The following is an 11,081-nucleotide window of genomic DNA, read 5'->3' on the forward strand; positions in this document are numbered from 1 at the left end:
GAAACCAATTTGACAATAAATTTCATGTATTGAAAAAAAAAAAGAAAGAAAGAAAAAGTAGAACTCAATACTTCAGAGACCCCTGTGGCTTGGACCCATGTCAACTCTCTGGGGGAGGGTCTTGCTGAGCAATGGCAGGGTACCGGCTTGCCTCCGAAAATGTCCATGCAATCACTGAGCAGCAGCAGCTCTGAGATTATAGCAAATCACAACACACAGCTGGTGTCAGGTGTTGCCACACCCTGGCCTCTTTAGGTCTCAATACCAGCAAACATGGCTGCTCTCCGGGGTCCACTGGGACCTATGGGAAGAGGTCCTATGGCCTCTACCAGATGCACAGTGAGAGCTAGTCTTAAGTCAAACAGATGGTAGTTACAACTTCTTAAAGAATGCCAAATCAAATAGGTCATCTCATTTATTTGTAAGATACCTTCCTCTTGTGTAGATTAAGTATTAAAATAAAGTTAAACAGGAAGGAGGGAAGAAGGAAAGCAGAGGCAGGGAGAAGGAGGAATAGAGGAAGAAGGGAGAAAACAATATTCTAACCTATTTTTGGTCTTTGTAGACTGTTCTCTTCAGGGTCATCCAGAAAAGCCGGCATGTAGTTATTCAGTTCTGACTGAAGACAATGAACCAGATATCTGAAAATATGTGAACAATTTTAATAACCTCAGCAGGATGCACTGCCATTGTCAGACAGGGCATCACAGACGAAACAGTTTACACGTTCCATAACATTTTCCATTTAAAATATAGTTTTACTCTCAGGATTCTTGAAACATAGCTCAATAACCTCATTTTACTAAATCAACACATCTGGCATGTATTTATGCTTCTTGATATTCATCTCCAGTTAGGGTAAATAAAAACCTTTAAAAAATCTCTAAGGAATAGTGTAATCTCCAAGAACGTGTTCCTTACTTAAACGCCATTTGAACCAAGTGTGCTAAAACATCTTGGGCGTCCAATGTGATTCGACTAAGATCTCGGTCCTGCTTAATGAAGTTGAGAAGCTCAGATGCATTGGCCATCCAGAAAGCAAGTGCCCCTGCGATATTCTTCTGTTTCTGTAGATAGAACACATTCCTATAAGCAACCCCAAGACAAAAAAAAAAAAAAAAAAGAATGAAAATAAAAAGGAATGCTCTTGAAAAGCTGCTGAAGATAGACCAGTACCTTCCCATTTTCACCAAGGTATTTACCACAGATACCAGATACTTGCAAAAGAATTTGGATACATATATAGCAATGGAATTGCAACCTCTTCTTGGGATTCATGTATGGATACATGGATCCGATTAGCTACAATGCAAAAACAGAGATACCAAATCATACAACACCCAATTGGAGATCGTGCTTTATCTGGTAATCTGTGAAGTACACACGCATCTATCCATGGTTACCCACAGCCACCCTGATACTCGCAGTCGCTGGCTGAGATGCCGAGCAACTCAGTATCAAGTACTGATCTATCACATCATCTCCCGACCACATGTGCAGGCCAGGCAACTTCAGATGAGATCCAAAGAATAGGAACCAAGGATAAACGAGAAAGAGGAGAAACAGAACTTTTGTCATTTCATATCCACACTGAGTGCATTAAGCAGAAATTATGAAATGCTGATAAAGGTTGCACAGTCAGAAAAGGATTTAGTACTGCATGTTTCAGTTGCTGAATGAGTGTTATGAACCGCCCAGTCCGCTTGCTGGAGTGTTGTGTTTTGACATGGAAGCAGCGCGAGAAACTCAGCTAAGCCGACACAGCCAGGACCAGTTCCCAGCAGCGCATCCTACCTGATCAACCTGGTCTACTTCCTGGAGAGAAACAGACGAGGGGAAATCAAGCAGAACGAGAGAAAGAAACTTGTAAACAATCATGATAGTTTAAAAAAATCAAAACACTAATATGAAGGCACGACATGAAGGTACGACATTTAGTTATGTTATTCCCAAATTACACATTCATTCACGGTTGGGAAGCATCTCTGGAAGTACGTGACATAAAGGATTAGTTTTATGTTCTTAGAGTGGCGCAAGTGAGCGACCTCCAGTTTATACAGGGAAGGTGTTATGATATACACACAAACACACTGATCTACTTAAAAGATTTATAACACAAAGGACTTAACGTCTTTTAACGATATTGTGTGTCTGACTAGCTAAAGGTACACGAGAAGAGTGTCTATCCCCTGGATTAATAGGATGAAAGAGACAGAAAAGACCAACAGTAAAAAACAAAATGAACAAAAAAACTAAGAATTAAAAAATGTATAAAAAACATAACCATACTAAAATGGAACAAACTCGTTTCTGAAAGGTTTTTACGAATTAAAGCATTTACTATAGTTCTTTCCCAAAATTTTAGGAGTTCTCTAATCACAGATTAACCCTAAATCTGAAGTTTAAAAGACCTGTTTTGATAATGATGATCTCACTGACTAGTTCAAATTCAACAAGACAAAGTCTATCAAAAGTAGTCTGATGACAGGAGTTTCCCCAATTGGAAGCAGGCTTCAGAAATGCAAACATGACGGAAGACAATGGCTTTGAACCAAAAGGAAATCCATGTTTGTTTATAAATTACTAAGAGAGAAACACAAAATGGTATCCAAATAAAATGACAACACTTTTTATCTACTTCCTCACTTGGGTAAAAGAATCATAAGCCCATTACATTCTTATGCTAACCACTCAAACCTAATAGAAACATTTCTTGAAAAGTTGTGGCCTTTGACAACAATTCTCAAGGAATTAACAGATTAGTTAGCTCAAGCTATCCTCACAGGAGAAAAACAACCCAACTGTCTAATCACATTGCTTAATGATACATAATTAGAGTTTTATATTTTATAGCTGAATAATAGCACTCATCAGGGGTTTGGGAAAACTTTTTAAAAAATCTGTAAATTTACTTCTAAGGACTTTAAATCTTCAAATTGTGATCTGGCAAACTGCTAGGCCAATTTGATCCACCACAGGTGAGGACGACTTAAAAAGAAACAAACCATTCTACAGAGAAAATACCCTTACTTCTTCAAACTTCCAAAACAGTCTTATGAAGGAATCTGAACAGGACTTTCATCATAACTGAGAAATGTCATGTCCATCACACCTACCCAAGTGCTATCGAAAAACCCAGAGAGTTCCCACCAGCATCATATGCTCCTTATAAAAAGGGCAAATGCCTCTGTAGAGCCCTTACACAATTCTGGGCGGGGGAGGGTTATGAGGGAAGCAGCTGAATGGGCGGACAGGAATTGGGTTGGCTGACAGAGAAGTTCTGGAATCAGAAGGGGCGGCCGCACAACACTGAACGACCTAAATTCTACTGAATTAGTAGCTTTAAAATGGGTAGTTTTACCTTCCTGTGAAATTCATCTCAACAAAGTGTCTTTTAAGTCTAAGAAAACCCACAAGTGTCAGTACTTTCTCACAACTATTGCACTTTTAAGGATTTTTACCCTGCTCATAACGTTACCACGTAGTTTACTTTCCCTTATTCTAACACTTGTAGAAAAAAACAGACGTTTACGTTCCTTTTCAACTTTTCAAGCTCTACAGTTTTCAGTGCTACTTCTAATAGCTTTCATTTCAGAAAAGCCTCTCAAAGTCGAACACGTAAGCACACGGAGACACGGCGGAACTGGCTTCGCCGACACATGCGAACAAGAAGCACGCGCACTGAAGCAGCGGGGCCCGGCGTGCTGGCGCTTACCTGAATCACCCCCTCCATCATGCTCACCATCTTGTTGACTATGGCAATCACTTTGTGAGTACGCTCTGTAGGACTGACATCGGGTCTGTACTGGCTCGACAATACATACCGACATGCCATATATAATACATATGTAGGTGACAACTTAAAATGGACTGTAGAGCTATTAGTATAATTTATAATGGCAGATAAAAATGAATCTTCAGCTGTGAAAAGATTTCAAAAAAGAAGAAAAAGAAAAAAAGAACAAAAAAAAAACCCATGAAAATCAGATGGAGAAAAATGGAACAAGAAATAATTCACTAACAATGGAATCTGAAATTACTCACAACTTTCCCTGAATTCAATGCTTGCAGGCAGTATGAGTTCAGGCCCAAGAGCATCCTGAGTTCTGAAAAAAGAAAGAGGCCGCCTCTTAACATCAGATCACATGGCTACTGACAGTCAACCTATGCGTGTTTCTGCAACTATTTTCAAAATCTCTACACGGTTCGTACACATAATAAAGAGCCCAATGACTTGTTTTCACATGGAAACCATTCAAATATGCAGATGAGCGTACTGGGAGTGATCCTATCCCTACACCTAACGGAGGTCGGTTCCTTGCAGTATCTGCTTCCATCGAGAGAACAGACCCGACCACGATTCTCTATTATGCATGAAGACCGCGCACAGCGGGGCGACCAGGCTGCCGCGCACCTGCCACGGCAACGGCTCGAGTAACAATGCAAAGACGCTGCTGGGAGACACAAAGGAAAACTAAACCACAGTGAGCTTGAAACTGAGCTCTTACAAAGGAGAACAAGTTGCTAAGAGCCAGACGCTGCCCTTCTCTTCTGATAAAGGTTACCCAAGACGATTCCTACAGACCCTTTCGGTCGCTCAGTATTAGCATTTCTCAAGCTCACAGTGAAGCACACCTTTAAAAAAAGAAAAAAAAGGCCTCCTACTCACATTTTTTTTTAAAGTCACATAAATTCCACTTGTCATCATCTAGCCTGACACTACAAACACAAGGAATTGCCAAGAAATAGAAACCAAGAGCAACTATAATTGGTAACCCTTGTAAGAATTCGCACTAATGTTTATGTGTTTCTAGGCATCCCGATCAAAGTAATTCAGAGGTTAGGTACATTTCGGTTTCTCTAAGAGTTCTTCAAATAGCGGGTCACTCTGTCCCCACGGGTAGGATCAAAGGTTCACGGTCCTGTGAAAGTCTCCTTTCAGTATGAATACATGCATATGGAGGTTATGTGTCCACCAGACACGATGTAAAATATGATTGATTCTGTGTTGCATATTGGTCAAACAACGTCTGAAAGCCATTAATAAGCACAGAATTTCTACAATGTGTAAGACGAGTAGTTACCAATCCGATTTAGACCTCCTCACTGCTGCAGTTACACTGTTCTCCACAGCGTTCAGTTTAGTTGTTCTTTCGCGCAGACACGGGATTCGAATCTCAAGCAATTTAATTATTACTCTAAGTTAGTCTGCTACTAACTACATTCTGTGTAGAACACAGGTAAGTCCCGCTGCCCTAACAAGCTGGCAAGTGATCAGGTTCCTTAAGAGTTTAAACCTTTATCATTTTAGCTCGGCTTTAACAGAGACGATCAGGATAAATCTTCCGAAAATCTGTCCTCGACTAGATGAAGGAAATTGACAGTAAAAGCAATGAACCGTGTCGCGTCTTTCCACCAGCTTGACTGAAGAGTAAAGAGTGAGGCTATGAGGACTCAGACCAGGAGGGAGACAACTACTGAGGTAAATACGGATCAAACAACCGGGAGGTCAATATTCACATGAAGCGTCACATTTGCTGAAGCAGAGCATCAACATCGCCGTTGATATTTAAGAACCTGTGAGGAACTGAAAGGACATTTTCAGCAGCAACCGCTCACGCATCTACCCTGGACGTAACAACTTCTTCAAAAATGAAGAGAAGAGGGAAAGAACGTGTGGTGGCTGCAGGTCTCCGCGGCCACAGACCAAGTGGCTCCTTCCCGCAGGCCCGTGCTCCCCTCCCGCCCCTGCGCACTGAGGCCTCGACCGGGAGAAAATCCAACGCCATGACCCCGAACTATCAGAATCACTAGAAGGAAAAACAAAATTCTTTTCAACAAATTACGTGCTTCAAAACTTCTTACCTAGTCTGTGATCTGGGATTTGGATTTAACTCGACAATGCAGGTACAAAAAAGCTCTTCAGACAGAATTTGTATGCTCAACTATGTTAACAAGTCTCCTAACTGCCACACATACAGACAGCGAAAACTGCAGAGATCTTTCAGTTCATTAGTTAAACAATAAACTGGGTGAACCTCACTTGTCTGTTTCATCCATTTGAGAAATCTGGTAAAAATAAGGAATATAAAATCTCACTGAAAAAGTAAACGTGTCAGTGGTAATTTAAAGAACTCCATTATTCAGGGGCGCCTGGGTGGCGCAGTCGGTTAGGCGTCCGACTTCAGCCAGGTCACGATCTCGCGGTCCGTGAGTTCGAGCCCCGCGTCGGGCTCTGGGCTGATGGCTCGGAGCCTGGAGCCTGTTTCCGATTCTGTGTCTCCCTCTCTCTCCGCCCCTCCCCCGTTCATGCTCTGTCTCTCTCTGTCCCAAAAAATAAATAAATGTTGGAAAAAAAAAAATTTAAAAAAAAAAAAAAAAAAAGAACTCCATTATTCAAAAAGATTTTTTCCTTGACTAAAACTAGTGTTTTTAAACATATTTATTAAAGTAACTTCGGTTTTTACGAATATACCAATGAAGTGTTGCTTATGCCCACACTGTAGATGTGAAATACAAAGACTGAAAGTAGAAGAATCAGGTTTCCATCATGCTGTAACACCAACCAAATAATACGTATTTATAGGTCAAGTAAAACCTTTAGTGAAATCTTTGCCGACAGGATAAGATAAATTCTAACATACAACTGGCCATCATCTGAATCCTCTGACACCGTATTAATATACAGTTTACAGTGCTAAACATCTTATTCTAGAATACGCCACCAGAAACAAGCACACAGAAAGTAGACTTATTACTACATCTAAAAACATTCACAATCAACAAAATTCTCAAAACCAAAAGCCCACAATAAAAACAAGGTAAAAACCTGAGATTTCCACAGGAACCTAGAAATCGCATTACTGTGATAAGTGGTATTAAAGTCTTATAACACACAGCGCCCTCTACTGGAAGGCAGAAGATTAAAGAACCAAATCAGCTGCCTGTCACCAAATTGGTAAGTGACCTTGGGCCAGACATGGGCCTCAGGTATTGGATCTGAAAGAGAAGAGTTAGAATGGCTTCATGAAAAGTTTGAACAGATTTTTGGTGGGCGCCTCGGTCCCCCTGCTGACACCAGCATGCATGGTACGAGGACACAGGAGTGGTCTTCCGGCCGCCGTGTCCGTGTAGATGCCTCTGCAGAAGCGCTCTGCGGCTCCAGCTCACCAGCATTTGAACTCATCACTGGTTATCTGAGGCACTGACGTTACTTTTCAACATTTAAACAATTTTAGAAATCGCAAGAAAGAATTCTAATTAAGGTAACGTGTACTTACAAATCCTAAGAAAAGGAAATAACAAAAGGCAGACGTTCTCTCTTCAAGAACGAGGACAGGCGACAATATTCATCCCTATCCGCCTCGGCACGAAGACGTGCCACGTCAGAGCGGGAGACGTGGTAACATGGCGCTCGTAATTCTTAACTCCACTTAAAATCGTTTTTGGCTTTTAACATGTGTATTTAAACATGTAAGGATTTCATCTACAAACAGGTGAAATGGCCAGTTGTAGAGTGTCTTAATACACAAATGATCAAATATTAAACTCCTGTAAAAACTTCCCTTCTCCTTGTTTTTATAGAATAGCACATTTAAAATAGAAGCATTTTTAATTCAAAGTGCCTCCTGCTTCACCTGGGCAGACGGCACCGTGGCACAGAAGCAAGGGACACACACAGCTGCCGACGATGCCTTTTCTTCCAGTTCAGCAACACGAACAGAAAATCCTCTTCACAACACCGCTAACGTTCTCAAAACGTCAGCTAAACCCTCAGCAGTCACTAGGCCATCCCCCAACCCTCCCCCCCGCGGGCGGGGCGCCCCGGGGGCCCAGCCGCCCGCCCCCACCCCCCCGCAACCCGTCCGAGTCCCACCCGTCTGACTGCACAGGAACCACGTCCTACCTGTTTTCTTGCCGGCGGTAGTCCTGCTGCTCCAGTCTCAGCATCGGCTTCACTGTCCCGCGCTCGGCCGTGCTGGGGGCAGGCAGTGCCCTGTCGCTGTCCAGCCTGGTGGCACTCTAAGCCGAGAGAAAACACGGAGCGTTTACAGACAGCGTGCAAGCCAGCCACGCTCACACAGACTGCTGCAGGGGAATAGCTGATGCCAGGCTGCCCGGCAGGGGGAGGCGAGACAGAGATGCCGGAGAAGAGCAGAGAGCAGAAAAGGGCACGGCCGTGCTGAGGACGTCAGGTGCACAGACGCACGCCCAAGAACACGGTCACTGAAAGAACAAACCACACAACTGCTTTCCTGTTCAAAGGGCTAAAGGCAGGCTCTAACACATAGGCGTGGAGAGGTGGTGCGTGTAAACGGGGCTCTTCAAAACGGGCAGGGACGGGAGCGACTCCTCCCAAACACTCTCTCAAATCAGAACAGAGCTGAGTGTGTGTCCACTCTGAAAAGTTAGGGTCCTTCTTTTACTTGTAAGGAAAGGATTTAAAAATCTGCTCATGACAGCTCAACACCCAATGAAGAACTTAGGACAGAGGCTGGTTTGGTTCTTGCCCTTCATCAGGAGAGAAAGAACACAATACAGGGGCCCGATACAGTACACTTCAGTCCTTCCAAGGAGGGCACATCCCTAACCACCCTGTGGCAGAAGGAAAAGCTACCCGGGTTATTAAGCAAACAACAGGAACAGGATCATTCTACTTATACAAAGAAATTCACCGTAGCAAAAATGTTATGTGAGATTTCTCACTACATCTGTTTATTGTAGAAATTGAGCTTGACAACAGAAGCCATTCTTATCAACTAGAGAGTAACTTTGGGCTGTATCTTTACAGTTTTTCATATTTTCCATAAAGGAGGTTATACGACCCCCTTCATAAAAGATACTCCTTTTCATGTGTTGTAAACATCGGATGGTATTTTTATGTCACAGAACTGTAACGGCTGCGTAACAGCTGTCTGTTTACCAAAGTTCACTGAACTAATCCTTTGTTAGGCTGTTTAAAATGTTCACCAGTCCAGGGTGTCCTGGCAATCACGTTTGTAAATACATGTATTCATACACAATAAATACTTTCATAAAATACACTTATAAAAATAAAATTCCTTGACCAGGATGGCAGCACAGACTACAAAAAACTGTTATAAATGGATAAGGAGGCAATGGGTAAGTAAATTATGGTACGTTTATAAGCTAACATATTATAAAACAATTTTAAGCTTGTTTTCAAATAAAAGGCTTACAAAATAATAGCCAAAGGAAGGACAGAAAGGTGCAGATGTGTGCAGATACTTATTTTTTTTCATTCTATTTTTAATGTTTATTTTTGGGAAAGAGAGTGCGAGCGGGGCAGGGGCAGAGACAGAGAGGGAGACACGGAATCCGAAGCAGGCTCCAGGCTCTGAGCAGTCAGACAGAGCCCGACATGGGGCTCGAACCCACGAACCGTAAGATCATGACCCGAGCCGAAGTCGGACACTTAAGCGACGGAGCCACCCAGGCGCCCCTCATTACTTTTAAATGTATAAATGAATACATCTACAACAGAAAGAGATCACAAGAGGATCCACGAAAATGTCATGAACAGTCAACTATTAACTGCAGATGAATGATTTTCATGTTTTTCCTCATTTTGCTGAGTTTTCGGTTTCGAGCATACGTTTTTATAAGAAACTAAGCTTTTTACGAAGACAGCTGCGTCTGGTTCCGAGCGTACCTGCTCGCGTACTTCTCCGAGGGGTCTCTGCTGCAGCTCCAGTGCCCCAGGCACCTTCTCACCACGAGAAGAGCAGCAGTGAACATACCGAGTGGGACCCTTACCTCCACCAAGTCAACGAACAGGGCCAGCATCAGCTGGCACAGAGAACTTAAAATAAGGCGCTGTAACTAAGGACTACGAACCAAGCACGGACTATGCTTGGACGCTCAAGAAGGTTCCGAGGAGGAACGAGCAGAAAGGAGCCGGCTGCACGAAAACCAGCAGGAAGGCCAGTCGAGGAAGAACAAACTGGCCCCAGTGCCCGGAGGGGAAGGAGGCGCGCGTTTTGCGCACAGGCCAGGTCGAGAGGGCAGGCGGCCGGGGCCGAAGGGGCTGTGTGAGCCAGAGGGAAGCGTGTGACATCTGGGATGAGAAGCCACCGGGGGCTCGGAAAGCTGGGCGGTAACGGGCTCGAAGTCGTACGTTCGGAACACGAGCCCGGCCGTGGGGAGAAGAGGGACAAGCCGGGGCAGCAGCAGAAAGGCCAACTCAGAGGCCACGCGGCATTTCTGCCGCGTGACAACTGCAGCCAGTGTCACACCACAGAAGCAGTGATGGGGAGAGGCAGGTACCCGCGGACTACTTCGGTCCAACGCAAACGGAACACGCCGACACTGAAGGCTGAGAAGGAAGCGAGGACAAGCAGTGACGGGCTCCTGCCGGAACGATACCACGGATGAGGGTACCACTTACTGACGGAGAAGGACGAGGAGGCTTAAGAGAGCCCAGCCCTGCTCTAGCCGTGGTGAGTGCGAAACACGTGTCAGACATCACCATGGCCACGTCAAGCAAGCTTCTGGGGTCCGGAGAGGTCGGGGCCAAGGATACAGTCAAGGGTAATGAACATATCCGTGTATTTTAACTACCAACTGCCTAAGATCACCTAGGGAACAAGTACAGACAGGAGAGAAGGGGCCTTGGGTCTGAAACCGAGTTTTGAGGCCAAGTGGAGGGGACGGGGAAGGAGGAGGCATGGGCAGATGAGCCAGAGGAGGACTGAGCACCGATGGGGGAGAAACCAGGAGAACGACACCCTGGGGGCCGAAGTCAGGCAGCGCCCCCAGTATGCAGTAGGGGCCCAGTTCAGACAGAGGAGACACAGGCCACGGACTCGGCCGTGCGGAGGCCATCAGAGACCGGGACACACACAGTCCCTCCGACAGCAGGAGCCAATGAGAGCCGAGGGGAGAAGACAGACTAACAGGGAGTGGACCGCAGATTATTTCCTCAAGAAATCGTGCTGGGAAGAGAAGCAGAAAGCTGGGCAAGGGCTGGAGCGCACGGTACAGTCGTTAGAACAGGAGACAGAGCAGCGTGTCCGCATGGCGGCTGCTGTGCCGTGGCCTCAACGAACCACAGCCTCGGC

General features: G+C 44.6%; 1 protein-coding gene across 1 annotated transcript in view; it reads right to left on the reverse strand.

The window, feature by feature from the left end:
- The window catches only part of AFDN (afadin, adherens junction formation factor), a 123,761-nt gene that overhangs the window by 55,176 nt on the left and 57,504 nt on the right, over window positions 1–11,081 (reverse strand). The window contains exons 14-21 of the mRNA XM_040449246.1: window positions 10,096–10,336; window positions 9,674–9,727; window positions 7,907–8,022; window positions 4,045–4,106; window positions 3,716–3,921; window positions 1,795–1,815; window positions 922–1,067; window positions 547–641 (exon numbers count right to left, since the gene is read on the reverse strand). Of these exons, the coding sequence (XP_040305180.1) occupies window positions 547–641; window positions 922–1,067; window positions 1,795–1,815; window positions 3,716–3,921; window positions 4,045–4,106; window positions 7,907–8,022; window positions 9,674–9,727; window positions 10,096–10,336 (941 nt within the window). The remainder of the gene's footprint in view (window positions 1–546; window positions 642–921; window positions 1,068–1,794; window positions 1,816–3,715; window positions 3,922–4,044; window positions 4,107–7,906; window positions 8,023–9,673; window positions 9,728–10,095; window positions 10,337–11,081) is intronic.

This window comes from Herpailurus yagouaroundi, unplaced genomic scaffold (assembly GCF_014898765.1).
Source record: "Herpailurus yagouaroundi ecotype Mexico unplaced genomic scaffold, PumYag 198, whole genome shotgun sequence".
Lineage (NCBI taxonomy): Eukaryota > Metazoa > Chordata > Mammalia > Carnivora > Felidae > Herpailurus > Herpailurus yagouaroundi.